The 20,946-nt window shown below is 46.3% G+C and overlaps 1 protein-coding gene across 1 annotated transcript in view; it reads left to right on the top strand.

Annotated features, from left to right (window-relative positions):
- The first annotated feature begins 265 nt into the window (after positions 1-265).
- XKR6 (XK related 6) overlaps positions 266-20,946 on the top strand; it is a 182,131-nt gene continuing 161,450 nt past the window's right edge. The window contains exon 1 of the mRNA XM_060754658.2: positions 266-1,089. Within this exon, the coding sequence (XP_060610641.2) occupies positions 266-1,089 (824 nt within the window). The remainder of the gene's footprint in view (positions 1,090-20,946) is intronic.

Here is a 20,946-nt window from a genome sequence, read left to right as displayed (position 1 = left end):
AAGCAGAGGGGGAAAAGGAGGAGAAGGAGAGCGAGGAGGAGGAGGAAGGAGAGGAAGGAGGGAAGGAAGGAAGGGGAAGGAAGGGAAAGGAAGGGAAGGAGGAGGCGGTGGGGAGGAGGGAAGGAAGGGAAGGAAGGAAGGAAAGGAAGGAAGGGAGGAAGGGGGAGACGGCGGTGGCGGCGGCGGAGGAGGAGGAAGAAGGAGGAGGAGGAGGAGGAGGGGAGGCCCGGGCGGCGTCGGCGGGGAGCGGGGCCCGGGGCCCGGGATGGCGGCCAAGTCGGACGGCGGCGGCGGCTGCGGCGGCGGGGTGGGCTTCTCGCAGCTGCACAACCTGGACGACCCCCCTCGGCGCCACCACCACCTGCCCCCGCAAGCCCAGCACCACCTGCACGCGGCCGCCCACCACCACCACCACCACTCGGGCCTCCCGCTGCGGGGCTCGGGCCGGGGCTGCTGCGGGGGTGGCGCGGGCCCCGAGGAGGACGACGAGGACGAGCCCGGCGGGAGCAGCTCGGTGCACATCTGCCACTGCTGCAACACCTCCTCCTGCTACTGGGGCTGCCGGAGCGCCTGCCTGCGCCACCTCCTGGGCCGGGCCTCGGGGGCGCCCCCCCGCCGAGGAGGAGCCGACCCCCCGGGGGGCCCCTCCGGAGAGCCCTCCTCGCCCTCGCCGCAGGGACAGCCCCCGCCCCGGGCCTGGCTCGACTGCCTCTGGATCGTGCTGGCCCTCCTCGTCCTCCTCGGAGACGTGGGCACCGACCTCTGGCTGGCGCTCCACCACTACGGCCGGCAGGACTACCTCTTCTGCGGCCTCACGCTCGCCTTCGTGCTCCTGCCCTCCGTCCTGGTCCAGATCCTCAGCTTCCGATGGTTCGTGCAGGACTACACCGGCGGCGGGCTGGGCGCCGTGCAGGGCCTCACCAGCCGCGGCCCCCCCATGATGGGCTCCGTCGGCAGGAGGGCCGCCCGCGCCGGGGGAGGCGTCGGCACCCCCGCCGCCGCCCACGCCGCCTCCCAGCGCCTCTGCCGCCTCTCCGTCTGGATCTGGCAGTCCGTCATCCACCTGCTGCAGATGGGACAGGTCTGGAGGTAGGAAGCCCCCCACCCCAGTCATGTCCCCTCTCTCTGTCCCCAGGGAGACCCCAAGTGGGTGGGCCAAGGGATTACAGGGCAGAGAAACAAGGGCACCTCCAAATCTATGGGGTCTCGGTCAGGCATGAGCCCACTTAGGCTCTCCTGGTGTTTTGGACTTCAACTCCCACCATATTCCCCAAGTGAGTGGGCCAAGGGATTACAGGACAGAGACAGAGAAACAAGGGCACCTCCAAATAGATGGGGTCTAGGTCAGGCATGAGCCTACTTGGGCCCTCCTGGTGTTTTGGACTTCAACTCCCACCATTCCCCAAGTGGGTGGGCCAAGGGATTACAGGACAGAGACAGAGAAACAAGGGCACCTCCAAATAGATGGGGTCTAGGTCAGGCATGAGCCCACTTAGGCTCTCCTGGTGTTTTGGACTTCAACTCCCACCATTCCCCAAGTGGGAGGGCCAAGGGATTACAGGACAGAGAAACAAGGGCACCCCCAAATAGGTGGGGGACAGCGCAGGGTCTAGTCAGGTATGAGCCCATGGTGTTTTGGACTTCAACTCCCACCATTCCCCAAGTGGGTGGGCCAAGGGATTACAGGGCAGAGAAACAAGGGCACCTCCAAATATATGGGGGACAGCGCAGGGTCTAGTCAGGCATGAGCCCACTTGGGCTCTCCTGGTGTTTTGGACTTCAACTCCCACCATTCCTAACAGCCTCAGGCCCCTTCCTTCCTTAAGCGGCTGAGGGGGGAAAGGAAAGGGCTCGAGGTTGTTAGGAATAGTGGGAGTTGAAGTCCAACCCCTGGAGAGCCCAAGCTGGCCCATTCCTGACCTAGGTCCAATCACCATTAAATATATGAGGAGCGTCAGAAGGTCCACTTCGCCACCAGTCAAAAAGTCAAGTTCACCAGCAATCAGAAGGTCCAATTCGCCTCCCATCAGAAGGTCCACCACTAAATATATGAGGAACATCAGAAGGTCCAATTTGCCACCAACCAGAAGGCCCAATTGATCACTAAATATATATGGAGCATCAGAAGGTCCAGTGCACCACTAAATACATGAGGAACATCAGAAGGTCCAATTTGCCACCAATCAGAAGGTCCAATTGATCACTAAATATATAAGGAGCATCAGAAGGTCCAATTCACCTCTAAATATATGAGGAACATCAGAAGGTCCAATTTGCCACCAGTCAGAAAGTCCAGTTCACCACTAAATATATGAGGAGCATCAGAAGGTCCAATTCACCACTAAATATATGAGGAACATCAGAAGGTCCATTTTGCCACCAGTCAGAAAGTCCAGTTCACCACCAATCAGAAGGTCCAATTTGCCTCCCATCAGAAGGTCCATTTCACCACTAAATATATGAGGAGCCTCAGAAGGTCCAGTTTGCTACCTATACTTCAGAGAAAGAGTGGGGTATCCTCCAACTATATGGGGGTACCACAAGATCCAATCACCACTTATATCTCAGAGAAAAAATGGGGTATCCTCCAAATATGTGAGGGACATCATAAAGTTCAGGTCCAATCATCACTTGTATTTCAGAATCGGAAGGGATCCCCACTAAATCCATAAAGAGCACCAGAAGATCCAATCCACCACTAATATTTCAGAGAAAGAGTGGGGTATCCTCCAAATATGTGGAGGACACCATAAGGTCCAGGTCCATTCACCACTTATATTTCAGAATAGGAAGGGATTCCCACTAAATCTATAAAGAGCATCAGAAGGTCCAAACCACCATTTAGATTTCAGAGAAAGAGTATCTTCCAAATAAATGAGGGGCATCATAAGGTCCAGTGCACCACTTGTATTTCAGAGAATGGGTATTCTCCATATATATATATAGTGGTGGGGAAGGGCACCACAAGGCCCAATCACCACTTATATCTCAGAGAAATAATGGAGTATCCTTCAAATATATGAGGGACATCATAAGGTCCAGGTCTAATCACCACTTATATTTTGAAATAGGAAGGGATCCCACCAAATGTATAAGGAGCATCAGAATGTCCAATCAGAGAAAGAGGGGGTATCCTCCAAATATATGGGGTTGGGACATCCAAAGGTCCAGCACACTGCTCACCTGTCAGAGAAATATGGAACACATGGAGGGAGAGAGGGGAGATCTGGAGGACACCATATATATGGAGGACACTATAGGATCCAGGTTTTGGAATAGGAAGGGATCCCCACCAAGTATATGAGCTACACCAGAAGGTCCAATTTCAGAGAAAGAGGGAGATGTCCCCCAAATATGTGGGGTCCACCACAGGGCCCAATGTGCTGCTTATATTTCAGTAGAAGGGAGGTATCCTCCACTAGGTTCAGTGCACCACATATATTTCACAATAGAGTCCCCACTAAATATCTAAGGAGCATCAGAAGGTCCAATCCACCACTTACGTTTCAGAGAAAGAGGGGGTATCTTCCAGATATATGGGGGACACCAGAGGTTCCATTGCACTGCTTATATTTCAGAACAGAACCCCACTAAATATATGCCAGGCATCACAAGATCTAATCCAGAATAGGAAGGGGTCCCCAATCAATATATAAGGAACATCAGAAGGTCCAATCACAAGACATGTTTCAAAGAGAGAGGGGGTACCCTTCAAATATATGGGGGACACCCAAAGGTCTAGTGTGTTTCTCACTTGTCAGAGAAATATGGGACACAAGGAGGGAGAGAAGGGAGATCTTCTCCCCCCTTTTTCATATTGCAGGGTTGTAAAGAGTGTAGCCTGACATCACTCCTATAAATTCCAACCTGTATTAATAAGGGGAACGAGGGGAGAGAGGAAACCTGGCCCCTTGTATTGAGGCCCAGGTGTGACATCACCTCCTTTCATTACAGCCTGGACTTGTAGGTGAAGGTTGGGGAGAGGAAGAGGAACTGAGGGGCCCCAAAGGGCCAAGGTGTGACATCACCCTCTTAAATCTCAGTCTGAATTAAAGGGTAAGGATTGGGAAGGGGGGGGGGGAGAAAGAGAACCTAGCCCCCAATGCTGAAGAGGCACCAGAAGGCCCCTGTATGGCATCAATTCCAGGGGCATGCAGATTGGGGAAAGAAGGTCTCCCCATTGAAGACTGAGGGGGTTGCAGAAGGCCTATGTCTGACATCACTTCCATAATGTGTTTGACTCCCCCCTCCCAACATTGAGTGGGCCCAGAAGGTCTGACATCACTCCTTTAAATTTAATCTGGGGGAGAGATTGAGAGAGAGAGAGAGAGAGAGAGAGAGAGAGAGAGAAGGGACCCCTCAAATTAAGGGGAAGGAAGAGGAGGTAGGCCCAATGCTGTCTTCATCTCAAGCTTGGAGAGAGCTGCAGAGATTGGGGAGAAAGGGAAAGAGAGAGAGAGGAATCCCCCCCCCCCCCAAATGCCCTGATGGAATGAAGGCCCAATACCTCACTTAAAGCCCCCTTTAGCAGAATTGAGGAAGATGAAAATACAATTCCCTCCACCAAATAGTCATTGCCAAGGGAAGATTGATGTTTGACAGAGAAGATCACCCCCCCTCCAAAAATTGAGACCCAACACCCCTTTAACATTTAGCCCTTGAGGGACTGAGAGACAGAGAGAGGGATTGGAAAGAGGGAAAGAAAATAAGGACCCCCCCAACTCAACAAAAAAACCTGGGGGGCAGAGAAAGAAGGTCCCCCCTTTAAATCTCAGCCAACAGGAGATGAGGAGATTCTAGAAAAAGAGAGAGAGAGGAAGAAAATCCCCCCCTCTCCCAAATGTGAGAGGATGGTAGAGGGCGAAGGCCTGATGTCTCTGCCCACGTCATAGGCAGCAGAAGGATGACTCTGAAGACGTTGTGTCACACACACATTTGGAGGGGGGGCTGCTGCAAAGGGGATCAAGCCCCCCTCTTCAATTGGCAGATATCAGAGCCAAGGGATGCTTTTCTAGCTCTCCTTACAAGGACATGTCAGGAGGAGGAAGGAATAGGGAAGCATGAATAGGGAAGGTGACCCCCTCCATTTATTTTCTGGGAGAATCAAAGAAGACCCAGGCTTCAGATTGTAGGTCAGGAAATCTTCCTTGCTTTCCCAGAATCCTTCACTCTTGGGTTTGCTGGTAAAGGCTTCTGGGGAAGGAACCCAAGAGAGCAACAAGGTTGAAGGGAGTGAGAGAAGAACAAGTGGGGTAGTTTTAGTCTAGAAGTAGGACATCACCTTCTTCCTTTCATCCCAGTATCTCCCTGATTGAGGGGGTGGAGGGAAGGCATCACACCATCCCCAAAAGTAGGTTAACATTGGGTCCAAGCTTTGATTCATAACCATCTCCCCCCTGGAATGATGTGGGGTGTTTTGGGGCCACCTCACATGCAAAGAGAGAGGAGGTTTTAGGTTTTGAGCCAGAAAGTAAGAAGGGCTCTTCTGAAAATCTACAGTGGCCAATAAGAGTTGTAGGGTTGTCCATACACCCCACAAATCCTCCTTGGAAGTTTATGGACATCTTAGAAGGGAGGCCAGGTTAGGGTGACCTCCAAAAACGGAGGTGGCTGCATCTCCATGTAGGACAAATGCATTTCCGAATGCTTCACTCAGCCCAGTACAACTGGTTTTAGTAGGGGAAAGGTCATGTTTTGGATGAGAAGAACTTGACCTCACCCTGGTCCTAAACCCCATCACCTCATCCTCTCTAATGCAAAATGGTAGCAAGGTTCACTTCCTAGAATTCACCAGTAACGTTGCAATGTTTCAGATGAGAAGCCAACATTGTCCCTCTAGGTAGGCCTAAGGCCTTCTCTGTCATGCTCCTAAAATCCTGGAGTCATCCCATAAGAGATATGCGAGCAAGTCAGGCCTTAAGCCTGTATAGCAAGGAGAAGGTCTAGCCTGGCCCAGTTTGGGTGCTCAAGAGCCATGCTGTGTTAATGGGATCCATTCTGGATTTTAAAGGATTCGTGCAGGGTGCTGAACTCAGCCTCCAAGTGGTTCAGCACCTTGGATAGCTCCTTTCAATTTTAATCTAGTCACCAGCCATTTCCATCAATAAAGAAACCCTGAGGGCAGTTAATGCTATTCTTTAGGTCCCTCTAAAGATTCAACAGTTCCCAATCTGTGGGTTCCCAGATATTTGTTGAGCTCAAATTCCCAGAATCCCTCACCCTTGGCCTTGTTAGCTGGGGCCTTTGAGAGCGGAAGTCCTGTATCATCTCAGAACCCAATGCAGATACTACTGATGATGAGAATGATGGGAAATGCCTTCTACCATTGCTGAAGGCCTCAGGGTGGGCACAGGAGCTGCCCCACTTCAAATAGTTGGGGATCTGGGGATCCTTCCAAATCATCTGCAGTAGAGAAGTGAAGGCTATGGATCTGGTGAAGAATATATGGTCATCTGGATGTTACTGGGCTACTGCTGCCTTCAGATGGGATTTTCACAGCCATGGGTTGGGATGAAGACAGCTGCAGTGCTCTAATATCTGGAATGGGCACATCTTTGCCCTAGACTCCTCCTGGGGTGATAAAACTCCAGCACATCACTTAGAATAGAGGCCTTCAACCTTCCCAACCCTGGACCACACTTTAGAACATCCCTTAGAATGGCCTTCAAGCTTTACAGACCCTAAGCCCCATCCTTAACCAAAATCTTAATGAGTGAGTCCATATTGATGTCCTGATAACGCAAGTCACCTGAGTTTAGGCTGCAGACCAGTAGTTGGGCTCTGACCCAGCCATTCAAGATCATTGTCCTAGAAGAATGGGGAGAGAAGGTCAAAATGTTGACTGTACTTCCTTGGATGTATGCCCCATGGAACCCATGGGTACCTGTGGATGAATAAATCAGTACATTTGTGAAGTGGGTAGGTAAAAAGGATGCTTAGCTCTGGGACTGGGAGTTGAGACAGATGGGAGGCTTACAATGCAGTATTTGTACCAAAACCAAGGGAGAGGTTCCCATTCCTCAGAAGGGACTACAACATTGTGAGAGCCCCAAATTGATGGTGAAGATTATGATTGTGCAAAGAGCACCTTCACTATAACTTATGAGGATAGAGCATTAATTCTTTCCCCAGTACATGCTAATGGGGGCATCTCAGACTTGGGGTGGGTGGGTGATATGATGCATTGGAAGGCCTATCCTATTGATAAACCCAACTAGAATGGAGCCATTGAATCAACAGCTGTGTTGACTCACCACCAAGCAATTGACTTAGTAAATCTACTCTAGCTGAGAGTAATCCAATAGATTTCCAACCAGTATTCATTTGGTTGCTCAGAGTAGATGAAGAGCTTTAGGATGAACCTTCTGACAAACCACCAATGAGGCAGACCCCATCCTTGGAAGGGAAATGCCATGTCCCTCTGGTTCCACAGGGTCATGGGTGATTCTGTTGGAAGATCTGTGAACGTGGAGCTACTTTCCCCCTCTGTCCTCTTCCCCCCCCCCCCTTCCCTTCTCCCCAGTCCACCCACATGGTTTAGCTACGTGAAGGTAGAGTAATGAAGAATCAAGCGATGCCCAAGTTGGGCGGAGGGGGAGCCCTCGAGCAGCTGGAGCCTTCCCTTTTAGAGAGGAACTGTGGGAAAAGATGCAGAGGGTGTCCTGGAGAGACCTTTGCTATAAGAGAGGAAAACCATTGCAGGGAGAAGATGGAGGGAGACAGCGGCGGGGAGGGATCCAGGCCTGCTGAGCGGCTGCCCTTTTGAGAAATGTGCATGCACACAGACACACACACAAGCACGATGCCCCCATGCATGCACGTATACAAGCACATGGGATTTTGCAGACATAGGAAAAAGGATATTGCAGGATAGTAAAAATGATTTGCAGCGTAATGGCTTAATGGGTTATGGGGATATCAGGGTTGCACCAAGAATGTGGGAGTATTTATTGGAGATGGGATGTGGACTTAAATGTCTGGGTCAGAAAGCCCTGTGTTTCTCCCTCTCTCTCTGAAATAAGGAGTATGGAAATGTTGGAAATGTTTTCATGAACTGATATGTGGACTGTGGGGAGAAAAAAACATAGAACATCTAGAGGGGAGAACTGCAAAGACAAGGAGCAAAGATTCAACAAACATATTCATCTTTTGGAAACGAATAGCAATTGTAAAACTAAGGAGAATGGAGCTGGGTTTCAGAAGGGGAAAGAAGATCAAGGGAAATTGATGTTTCGAGGAGGAACGGCGGAAGAGTTAAGGTTGCTCCTGGGGAATTCTCTGGATTTTTGCTTTGAACCGATTTAAAATGGAGGCAACCTCTCGGAGAGGGTGGGGAGGAAGCCCGTTCAGCGGTAATGCTGGGGAGGGGGGAGCGTTCAAGGAAAAATGGAGACTGCATAGCCAAGATCTAGAGCTCTGTGTGTGTGTGTTAGAGAGAGAGAGAGTGGGAGGGAGGAAAGCACCAGCTTGCGTTTGAGTGTGTGTGCCGTGTGTGTGTGCCGCCTGTATGAAACAGCAACCTAGGAAATGTCAGTGGTGAAATCAGCCACTACAAGCAAACATATTTCGTGCTTTTCCCCATCTGCATCTATTTATGCAAAGTGAAGTCCCTACTACCACCACACACACATGTTAGTGGAGCATGATGTATGCCTTGCAAGCAAGGAAAGGGATTTTCCAGAGAGATTTCTGTGTTGCTTGTACTACTTGAAAGAGGGATCCATGCTAACATGGTTTCCTTTCCCTTGTCTTCCGTGTACCAACCACATTTGGCAAGGCAGCTGTTGGTGCAAACATGAGTATGTGGGGCAATGGATGGGTTTCCCTTGCCAGCAAGGGAAGGTTGTGGCTGTGGTGTGTATTTTTCTGGGAGCTCGTTTTGGTTATATCTCTGCCTTTCCCCTTCCCACCCAACCAAAAAAAAAATGTCTTTAGCACATGAGCACAAACAGGGTGAGATTTTGGATGGAAGCTTGGATAGCTCACATGATTCAATTGGGAAAGCAGGACTGCAGATTGCAAGGGGATGGAAGAGAGAACGGGTCTAGTCCTCTCTGAGGCTCCGAACTGCAAACAAGTGGAATACATTCAGGAAGGCTTTCTATAGATTTCGAAATCTGGAATAAGGGATTTCAGTTCCGGACGGAAGCAGGTTGAATCTTCCACGATGGGCTGGGATAGGGTCTAGTTTTTGGCGTTACAAAGAGTCGCAAAATCTCTCAAATTGAGGTAACTACTGCCGTCAACTTTTTGAGGGTGCCCTTTTTGTGTGTGTTTGGGGCAGGGGATTATTGTTAATATTTCTTATCATGCTATCTGTTGTTTGACTTTTTCTGGAGTGATAGACCTAATGCACCGGGGCAATCTTTTAAGCTGCGGTTGGTAGCGGTTAACTTTTTTTGCATGTTCTGCTGGCGGGATGTTTATATTCAACAGGATTGGATGGGGATAGAAAGGGAATCAGATAGCTTCCGAATTGCCTTCTGGCAGAATTTACCGCTGTCCCACACCAGGTATCAGCTGCTTGTGTTAGTTGATTTTTATGATTTTCAGAAGGAAAATGAAAGTTTTCTGTGTGTATCCAATTCTACCAAATTTTATCCATTTCAGATACAGCACAACTCCTGGTATCCTGGGACTAGTATTGATAGATTCATTTACCGTATTTACTTGAATCTAACGCACCATCAAATCTAATGCGCACCTCAGTTTTCAAAGCTCTGAAACCTCAAAAAGTATTTGCAATATAATGCACACCCAAATTTTGGGAAGGTAATTTAGTCCAAAAAGGTGAACATTATACTCAACTAAATATGGTATTTGCACCTTATGAAATATGCCCCATCCAGGAATTTTCTAGGTCCTCCAGATCATCTACATTATTCTACAACCAGGAGTCCCAGTAGAGTTTGCTGTTATATGTGGTTATAATATGGAGTTTCATGTGTCTGAGTGAAGTCCGAGAACATATCCCTATGGATATGGGATTCTCACTGTTTACATTTGACAGGGTTTAGAAAACAATGTCTCTAAGTCCTCCAGCATGACTATATGGTCACCTCCTGGATAAATCTGCACCCTGGAGAAAGTAGAGAGAGGGCCTTTTTGGTGGTGGCCCCTCGACTCTGGAACTCACTCCCTAAAGACATCAGACAGGCTCCAACTCTGGCAATCTTCAGGAGAAGCTTGAAGACATGGCTGTTCCAGTGTGCCTTCCCGGAATAATGATCCCATAGCACTTTGTCCTCCAATCATAGAATCATAGAATCAAAGAGTTGGGAGAGACCTCATGGGCCATCCAGTCCAACCCCCTGCCAAGAAGCAGGAATATTGCATTCAAATCACCCCTGACAGATGGCCATCCAGCCATCCAAAACACTTTACATTTCTTTAGGTCTGCTCGTATGCCCTTCCACAAACACCACTATCATTTTTTCGTCCATGTCCCAGCATTATTTCCAATTTTAACTCTACATTTGGCCTTCCCACTGTTTTTAATTGTGTGTTGTCTTATTGATAATGTTGTGTATTTTATTGTTTATGTTTTTTAATTGCTTGTATTGTTGTTATTATTGCTTGTATTGTTGTGTTTGGACTCGGCCTCATGTAAGCCGCACCGAGTCCCTTGGGGAGATGGGTGTTATTAAATAAAGTGTTATTATTATTATTAGAGATCCTCAGAGAGAATGTATTAATCAAATCCACAAAAGTTAAACCAGACAACGTGTGTGGCCAACTGTATTTTTGAATCCTTGCTTTGAAAAGAGCAATGGAGGGCAAGGGTTGAGTCCAATGTCCTTGGAAAGTTTTGAACAGGTAGTCTCAGGTACAACTGAGTTAAGAAGGCCTTCTGTGACCAGATGCATTTAATACCAACTAGAATGGATCCAGTATGCTTTGACCCATTGTTATACAGTTAATTCAATGGATCTGCTCAAGTTGGGACTAAGAGTGATACCACTTTATTTGCCATGGTTCAGTGCTATGAAATCCAGGGAGTCGTAGTTTGGTGAGGCACCAGCACTCTTTGGGGAAGAAGGATAAAGTATCCTATGACTCCCATAATTCCAAAGCATTGAGCCATAGCAGTAAAAGTGGCATGAAGTTTGAGTGCAAGTGCACCTCTAGAACATTCAAAGAATTTCCCAAACTGTTGGGGCAAGTTGTTAGACTTGACAGACTTCCGCCATTTATCTGATGGGACCAGAGCAGTGTCAGAAAGCGAAATTAGTTAAAAGGTGGAACCCACAAAGGGAATTATGGAAGCATTCTTTGAACCAACAGTGCTTGTCCACATGCTGCTTGGAGAGTCTTTCAGTTGGGTTGACATCTTTGCAAGCAGTTTGCACATGATTGGTGCAAGTGAGTGAACCTCTCCGAGCAAAAAGAACTGATTATTTATTTATTATTTATTTAAAACACTTATATTCCGCCCTTCTCACCCCAAAGGGGACTCATATACATGGCAAACATTCAATGCCTGGATACAATACATAAACATTAAAAAACATGTATCTAAATATTAAAATACACCATTTAAAATAACACAATTTAAAACCGTGCTAGCCATCCGCATCAAATCCAATTGGGCCTGTCATCTTTCCCATTGTCGCTTCATTGCCCTGACCCGAAAGCTTGGTCCCACAGCCAAGTTTTTACCATCCTTCTAATAGTCAGGAGGGAGGGGGCTGACCTGATCTCACAAGGAAGGGAGTTCCATAGCTGGGGAGCAATCACCGAGAAGGCCCTGTCTCTCGTCCCCACCAATTGCGCCTGTGACAATGGTTGGACGGAAAGCAGGGCCTCTCCGGAGGATCCTAATCTCTGTGATGGTACATAGAGGGAGATGCGTTTGGACAGGTAATTTGGGACGGGGCCGTTTAGGGCTTTATAGGCCAAAGCCAGCACTTTGAATTGTGCCCGGTAGCAAACTGGCAGCCAGTGGAGCTGGCGTAACATGGGAGTTGTATTCTCCCTGTATGCTGCCCCAGTTATTAACCTGGCTGCCTCTCATTGGACTATTTGAATCTTCCGAGCAGTCTTCAAAGGCAACCCCACATAGAGTGCATTGCAGTAGTCTATTCTAGATGTAATGAGAGTGTGAATCACCGTGGCCAAGAATACTTCCCAAGGTACGGACGCAGCTGGCGCACAAGTTTGATGAAAGAGTGGACCCTTCATCTCGGAACTTGTCTGGAATGTTGCAAGTGTAGAAAGAGCAGAATGTCGAAAAACAAGTCAGCAAAGAATTGGGGAACTGTATCTGGTTATAGACTAATGACCGAGACTTGCTTGTAGTCTATTGGAATGTATACCTGTTGGTATCCCATCCATCACTGACTATTCAAAGATGTGTGATGTCTAGAACAAGGGAAGTCATAGTCCCACTCTGTTCTGCTTTGGTCAGGCCTCACCTGGAATAATAAGCCTGCCTCCAGTTCTGGGTTACAATTCAAGAAGAACAAGCTAGAAAGTGTCAAAAGAAGGAAAACCAAAATGATCCAAAGTCTGGAAACTAAACTATGAGGAATGGCTAAGGGAGCTGGGAATATTTAGCTTGGAGAAAAGAAGGCTGAGAGGGGCCATGATGGCCATGTTCAAATATCTGAAATGATGTCACATTGTGGAAGGGACAGGCTTATTTTTGGCTTCTCTGGAGACTAGGATATGGAGAAATTAATTCAAATTGCAGGAAAAGAGATTGCACCTAAACACTAGGAATAACTTCCTGAGGATAAGAGCTGCTCAGCAGAGGAATATGCTACCTTGGAGTGTGATGCAGTCTTCTCCTCTGGAGGCTTTTTAAGCACAGGTTGGATGGTCATCTGTCGAGAGTGCTTTGATTGAACTTCCTGACTGTGAGAGCCATTCAGCAGTGGAACTCTCTTCCGTGGAGTGTGGTGGAGGCTCCTTCTTTGGAAGCTTTTAAACAGAGGCTGGATGGCCATCTGTCAGGGGTGATTTGAATGCAATATTCCTGCTTCTTGGCAGAATGGGGTTGGACTGGATGGCCCATGAGGTCTCTTCCAACTCTTTGATTCTATGATTCTATGATTGTGTGTTCCTGCATGCCTGCAGGTTGGACCGGATGCCCCTTTTTGCCTCTTCTAAATCTAAGATTATATGATCTTGTGGACTATTGGGCATGTAACCAGTATTATAGCTAGATATCAGCTTTGCTGATTGCTCCATGCTCATCCCAACTCTCTGCCTTCTTCCCATGAGAAACTCATCCTTACCTATTGTTGGGCAAAATCCATCCATAATTCTCAATCCCACAATATTCTACCTTGGTGCAATGGGTCTATTCTGCTTCTGTGTCAGCATGCCACTTTGAGACTCCTTTAGGAAAGAAAAGTGGGATAACAACAACAATTACAGGTTGGGATTCTTCTCCTCATGTCTTCTAAATCTAAGATTGTACGATTTTGGGGACTATCAGGCATATAACCAATATTATAGCTAGATGTCAGCTTTGGTGATAAGCTCCATTCTCTTCCCAACTGTCTGCTTTCTTCCCATGAGAAACTCATCCTTACCTTTTGTTGGGCAAAATCCATCCATAATTCTCAATCCTACAATGTTCTCATCACCTACCTTGGTCCAATGGGTCTATTCTGCTCCTGTGTCAGCATGCCACTTTGAGTCTCCTTTAGGAAAGAAAAGTGGGATATAACAACAACAACAACAACAACAGGTTGGGATTCTCCTCCTTTTCCTCAGTATTCCAAAGCTGTCCATTTTTCTTTTCTTTTATATTTAATAGTTATATTTGCCTTTTCCCCTCCCAAAGCTGGAATTGCGAAGTCACTGTAAAATAAAAATTCATACAATTATAGGAGTGCCGAAAGGTGGGATTATGAGGTTATGTGGAGGTGCAATCATGGGACCACAAATGGTTGAATTGGCACCGTTCTGCCATTGAAGATGATGCAATATCAACCCGCTATTAATGATACTGCAATTGCAGTGGGATAGCATGTTGGTGCCATTAAGTCCTATATTGGTATGGAAATGTTTCCATGAAAAAACCAAACCATCAAATTCCAGGAATTTTTTTTTTTTACTGAAAACAGATTCTTTTTTGGGTTGTTGTAGGTTTTTTGGGTTGTATAGCCATGTTCAAGAAGCATTCTCTCCTGATGTTTCGCGTGCATCTGTGGCAAGCATCCTCAGAGGTTGTGAAGATGCTTATTTATGTATTTATTTATTTATTTACAGCTTTTATATTCCACCCTTCTCACCCCGCAGGAGACTCAGGGCGGATTACAGCGTACACATATATGGCAAACATTCAGTGCCAATTTTTGACATACAAACATATACAGACATAGACAGAGGCTATTTAACTATGGGGAGCTGTCGCTTTCATCGTTCATCTGCGACACTGATGAAGTACTTCCGCATTCCCCGCATGCTTTTTGCTGGAGTGCTTGCCGGAATCCTTTTTTATGACCTCATAAATTAGTTAATTTAGCCTCCCCACACTTTAAGGTGGTACCGAATTTTCCTACTTGACAGATGCAACTGTCTTTGGGGTTGCAAAGGTCGACAACAGGCTACACAATTGGTTGGAAACCCACTCCAACCTGGGCTGGCTTCGAACTCATGACCTTTTGGTCAGAGTGATCTTAATGCAGCTGACACTCAGCCAGCTGCGCCACAATCCCGGTGCCACAGGTGCAGGCGAAACGTCAGGAGAGAATGCTTCTCGAACATGGCCATACAACCCAAAAAACCTACAACAACCTAGTGATTCCAGCCATGAAAGCCTTCGACAATACAGATTCTTTTTTTCTGGAAAAGTTTTCAGTGCTGTATTTTTCTGTACAAAATTTTCCACATTGTAAGTATCAACGTTTTCCGATAAATATCTGAGTTACTGTCTTTCAATTAATAATAAAATGCTCAATGTATAAATTCTTTTTACCAACATGAAATGGAAATAAATGGCACAGAGAGTAAATGAGGAAAGTTGAAGCTATCACAGTAATACATTAAGAAAAAGTTTTAACTGTTGATGCAGGAGATATTGGAGATATCTCTTTTATTATATGTGACTTCCTTTGGCTTTTTTGCTGGTTGCTTGAGTTCTAATTAATCAGGAGACTACAAGAGAGGAGATTCCATCTGAACATGAGGAAGAACTTCCAGACTGTGAGAGCCGTTCAGCAGTGGAACTCTCTGCCCCGGAGTGTGGTGGAGGCTCCTTCTTTGGAAGCTTTTAAACCGAGGCTGGATGGGCATCTGTCAGGGGTGATTTGAATGCAATATTCCTGCTTCTTGGCAGAATGGGGTTGGACTGGATGGCCCATGAGGTCTCTTCCAACTCTTTGATTCTATGATTCTACTGTATTTGAATATAACATTTAGACCAAACATAATCTGATAACACCATTATTGTCGTTATTCTAAATTCCTCATTTTTCCAAGTTCAGGAGTCAAAATAGCTTGCCAGAAATCAAATATTTTGTGATTAGAAAGTCACAGGCTTAAAGTAAAAATAAAATTAAGCAATCAAAAATTTAAAACCAATATTTCATTGAATATACACACATACATACACAAGCACATACACACCACCAACAGCACTACAGTTAGCAAGATACAGCTCAATGTTTTGGGGAGACAGGCCTTACAGAGTTGTGTACCAAAGTGCCATTTAAACAACAACACTAGCACATCACTGTAAACAAGGGAGCTTCTGAAAATTATAGTTCAGGGCAATAGTGGCGAATGCTTCCCATGTCAGTAGAGCAGTAGATGTTTTGAATAGATCTAAAGCAGCTGTCCAAGGTGCTGAACAAACCAGGCCCATGGATAACTCCTTGAAAACCTGCATTAAAACCCCGGAGTGGATTCACCAACCTACTAACATGGAACCACCAATCACCACGGGTATGAGGGATGAAATAGAGCTTTCTAGGGGAGAATTCTAAGATCTCCACCAAACTACAAATCCCAGAATCCCTTAGGATGCTACAATGCCGATTAATATAAAATATGACTGGAGGCGCATATGTACTAAAATTAATGCACTTTGATGCCAGATTGACTTCCGTGGCTCAGGGTTACAGGACCCTGGGAGCTGTAGTTTGGCAAGGTCTATATCCTTCTCTGCTGGCCCCCCACCAAACTGGAACTCCCATGATTCCAAAGCATTGAGTCATGATGATGCAGAAAGGAAATTTCCTAGCCTTAGATGAGGCTATGAGGTGTTTAGTTTTAGTTCTCCTTTCCCACTCTAGAGTTTGGAAATTTTAGACATTGACCCAATCTCCAATGCCACATAATTCAGTTTGAAAGCTTGTTGTTTGCTTCCCTGAATACTAGGATGCGGAACAATGGCTTCAAACTACAAGAGAGGAGATTCCATCTAAACATGAGGAAGAACTTCCTGACTGTGAGAGCCATTCAGCAGTGGAACTCTCTGCCCCAGAGCGTGGTGGAGGCTCCTTCTTTGAGGCTTTTAAACAGAGGCTGGATGGCCATCTGTCAGGGGTGATTTGAATGCAATATTCCTGCTTCTTGGCAGGGGGTTGGACTGGATGGCCCATGAGGTCTCTTCCAACTCTTTGATTCTATGATTCTATATGGTCAGTGTAGACCAGGCATCCTCAAACTGCGACCCTCCAGCAGTTTGGGTCTTCAACTCCCAGAATTCCTGACAATTGAACAAGCTGGTTAGGGCTTCTGGGAGTTGGAGGCCCAAACAGCTGGAGGGCTGCAGTTTGAGGATGCCTCGTGTAGACTCATATAATGCAGTTCAATGCAGTTCATTATATGGTAGTGTAGATGGGTCTTAAGCTATTTCCAGCATCTGGCGAACCTATGATAGGGTTTTCTTGGCAAAATTTGTTTTTCTTTCCCTGGCTTTGAGGCTGAGAGAATGTGACTAACATCCAGTCCAAACTCTGTCTGCCAGGCAGGAAGACACTATCAAAACTCTCCCAACAGATGGCCATCTAGCCTCTGTTTGAAAACTGTCAGAGGAGGAGACTCCACTAGACAATGTGACTAACCTGGAGCCCCAGGTCACGGCGGTGGTCAGGGGAGCTTCTGCACAATTAAAACTTGTGCGCCAGCTGCGCCCGTACCTTGGGAAGTCTGACTTGGCCACGGTGGTCCACGCTTTGGTTACATCCCGCTTAGATTACTGCAACGCTCTCTACGTGGGGTTGCCTCTGAAGACTGCCCGGAAGCTACAGCTAGTCCAACGCTCGGCAGCCAGACTACTAACAGGTGCTGGGTACAGGGAGCACACCACTCCGCTGTTACACCAGCTCCACTGGCTGCCAATTAGCTTCCGAGCACAATTCAAAGTGCTGGTGTTAACCTATCAAGCCCTAAACGACTCCGGCCCTGTTTACCTCTCCGAACGTATTCTCCCCTATGAACCATCAAGATTATTATGATCGTCTGGAAAGGCCCTGCTCTCGGTCCCACTGGCCTCGCAAGCACGTCTGGTGGGAACAAGGGACAGGGCCTTCTCGGTGGTGGCCCCGCAACTCTGGAACTCTCCCACTGGAGATCAGAACCGCCCCTTCTATCCTGACATTCAGGAAACAGGTGAAGACTTGGTTATGGAGACAGGCATTCGACGAGTGAGCCAACACCCTGAGATATGGAAGGAGGATGATGTACAATCGATTTTAGTATGATGACTGACCATTGTAGTTTTGAATATATTTGCTGTTTTAATGTGTTATTGTAATATGAATTATGTTGTTTTACTGACTGTATGTGGTTTTATGGTTGGAAACCGGTCTGAGTCCCTCAAAAGAGGTGAGAAGGTCGGTATACAAAACTTTTAAATAAATAAATAAATAAATAAATAAATAATCATCCAGTCCAACCTCTGTCTGCCAGGCAGAAAGACACTATCAAAGCTCTAGCCTCTGTTTGAAAGACTCCCCTAGACTGAGGTAGCAGTGTATTCTACTGTCAAACAGCTCTTACCATTTTCCTGGCAGAATGTATTCAAAAGTGCTTTGCCCTTGCCTTCCTTTGAGGCTGAGAGAGTGTGACTTGTCCAAGGTCATGCCCTGGGTTTGAATAGCTGAGCAGGGATTCGAACACTATTCTCCCAGTGTCTTCCTCCAAAACCCAAACCATTGCACTCTTAGTAGTATCAGGAAATAAATCTGCATCTAAAGCAGGATAATTTTGGCTGCCCCCCTCCATGTTTTGGACAAAAAAAGAAACAACAGAATACATTGCCATGTACTTACAATCCTATAAGATGGCAAATGGATTTCCCTCTTGTTTCTCTGTTGGGTATACCTTTTTATTGAAGCCGTGGCCACAAGTAGGTTAGTGGGTCATAATTTGCCGTTTTGCCCAATGTAAGAAGTTTAGCTCGCAACCGAGGTCGCATCATTTAATCCCTCTTCGGTCAGGGATGGATTGTGGCACGGCATATGCGGATTCCCATCCCAGCTGCTCTCTCCGGCCAAATGGGACTGAGCAAAATCACATTTGATTCCCGTTAATAGCAATTGGGTCTGAGGGGTTAGTTTTATGTACCTAAAACCTTTTGTGGGGTTAGGAAAAACAAAAAGAAAACCAGAAGCAACCCGCTGGTGCCAGTTTGTTGTCTGAATTCAAGATGCAGTGATGGATTTCAAAGTACTAAATAGTGAGTGACTGACTACGACGCTTCAAGCTGTGCCTCTTCCTTTACCAAATCAAATTTGGCATTGACAGTTTCACTTAATCCTCTGCCATCTCATTTTCTAACTGGTTTCAAAAAGTCCCAGTTTTTCTTTCCTTCCACCTGTTTTCCCCATTTAACCTTCTCTTGCTTCAGTTGCTGCAAACTGAGTTCAAAGTGCAAAAGTAGAGTTTCAAGTATTCCAACTATTTGGGCAAAACACAACTGCTGCAGCATCTCCTGAAAGCAATATAGGTTGAGCATCCCTTATCTGGAAATCCCAAATACTCCAAAATACAAAATTGTACAGTGATACCTTACCATCTGATGTCTGGAGCCCCAGGTGGCGCTGTGGGTTAAACCCCTGTGCCGATAGGACTGAAGACCGACAGGTTGCAGGTACGAATCCGGGGAGAGGCGGATGAGCTCCCTCTATCAGCTCCAGCTCCTCATGCGGGGACATGAGAGAAGCTTCCCACAGGGATGATAGAGACATCAAATCATCCAGGCGTCCCTTGGGCAATGTCCTTGCAGACGGCTAATTCTCTCACACCAGAAGCGACTTGCAGCTTTCTCAAGTTGCTCCTGACACGACCAAAAAAAATAAATAATCTGATGTCTGCCATCAAAATATATTGCTGCCCAAGAGTGTGGTGGATTCTCCTTCTCTTGGTATTTTTTTCAAGGCTGGATGACCATCTATCAGGAGGGCTTGGATTGTGTCTTCCTACATGGCAGAATGGGATTCAACTGGATACCCACACAAATGTGGTTCCATATATTTTTAATAATAACTTTGTCATCATGTTGTTGTTGTTTTTATTTCTAACACAACCAAGTTATGCATAACCCATTTTAAGTTACTTAAATAACAGAGTGACTTTCAGTCTAAACAGTGCCTTAATACAGGTCAAGTATCCCATATCTGTAATTCCGAAATACTCCAGAATCTGAATTTTTCCACAATTTACTTAAATAATGATGCCTTTTATTTTCTGATAGTTTAATATACACAAATGTTTGTTTTGTGCACACAATTATTTGTTAAAATTCCTTTCAGGTTGTGTGTAGATGGTGTACATGAAACCTCAATGAATGTCATCTTTAGACTTGGGTCCCATCTCCAACATATCTCATTATATACATGGATATAAATACTGGGATTACAATATGTGGAAAACTTCCAAATCTGGTCCCAAGTATTTTGAGTAAGGGATACTTAACCTGTAGATAAATATCTTCCAATTTTCCCAATTTGGCAAGGAAAATCTCAATTAATCCTCTGCCATCCCATTTTCAACTGCTTTTAAAATGTCCCAGATTCTCTTTCCTCCTTTGTCTTCAGCTTACATTGATTGCTGCAATTAGACCATCAAAGTTTTTAACCTTCAAGAGGAGGGTATTCCATAACTGGGGTGCCACAGCTGAAAAGGCCTTTATTGATTTTCTCTACTGATGGGACACAGACGAGAACCCTTTCATCTGAGCTCAATCCTTGGGCAGGTTCTCTATATAGAGAACATTCTCTTCAGCATCTCGCAAATGAAAACAAATAATCTGTGTATCCAATCAATATCAATTTATGGTCAAGAGATATGAATGTGGTAGAGCACAAAATGTAGGAGAGGCTGCAGCAGTTTGCTTTTGCTTGAGCCAACTGGAAAGGGCATCAGTCTACTTTCTCCTTTCCTTTCCCTCCTTCTGAGTTATTAGACAGCAAACCACTTTTGCACTTTGGACTCATTCCGCAGCAATGAAAACACATTGAGATCAAAGGTGGAAAGTGGGAGGAGAAAAGAGAAACGGGGACTATCACTTTCCTGTCTTACTTGGAAGCCTCTCAGAAGTATCCAGCCAGGCAGTGAATGGACTGGGTAGGACTTTGTATTTCTCCAGCTTGATGGCTATGTTCTGCTGTTCACCTGGGGCTCAAGGTGATTGTGCAAAGAATCCCTTTAATCCCGGGATTACAAGAGTGCCTGCCAGATGCTCTGAAACACCAATTCCCTAAACTCTTCACCATAAAGCTGCTGGGAGTTGCAGTCCAATAATATGCAGACTTCTATACTGTCCCTGCTTTAACAAGAGATGTTACAGGGTTGTTGTAGGTTTTTCCGGGCTAAATGGCCATGTTCTGGAGGCAATTTCTCTCCTGACGTTTCGCCTGCATCTATGGCAAGCATCCTCAGATGTAGTGACCTCACTACCCCTGAGGATGCTTGCCATAGATGCAGGCGAAATGTCAGGAGAAAAATTGCCTCCAGAACATGGCTATATAGCCCAGAAAAACCTAC

The sequence above is a fragment of the Anolis sagrei genome, chromosome 1, assembly GCF_037176765.1.
Source record: "Anolis sagrei isolate rAnoSag1 chromosome 1, rAnoSag1.mat, whole genome shotgun sequence".
Classification (NCBI taxonomy): Eukaryota; Metazoa; Chordata; class Lepidosauria; order Squamata; family Dactyloidae; genus Anolis; species Anolis sagrei.
Note: the sequence above shows the minus strand (reverse complement) of the source record. Positions and strands in the feature narration are given on the sequence as shown.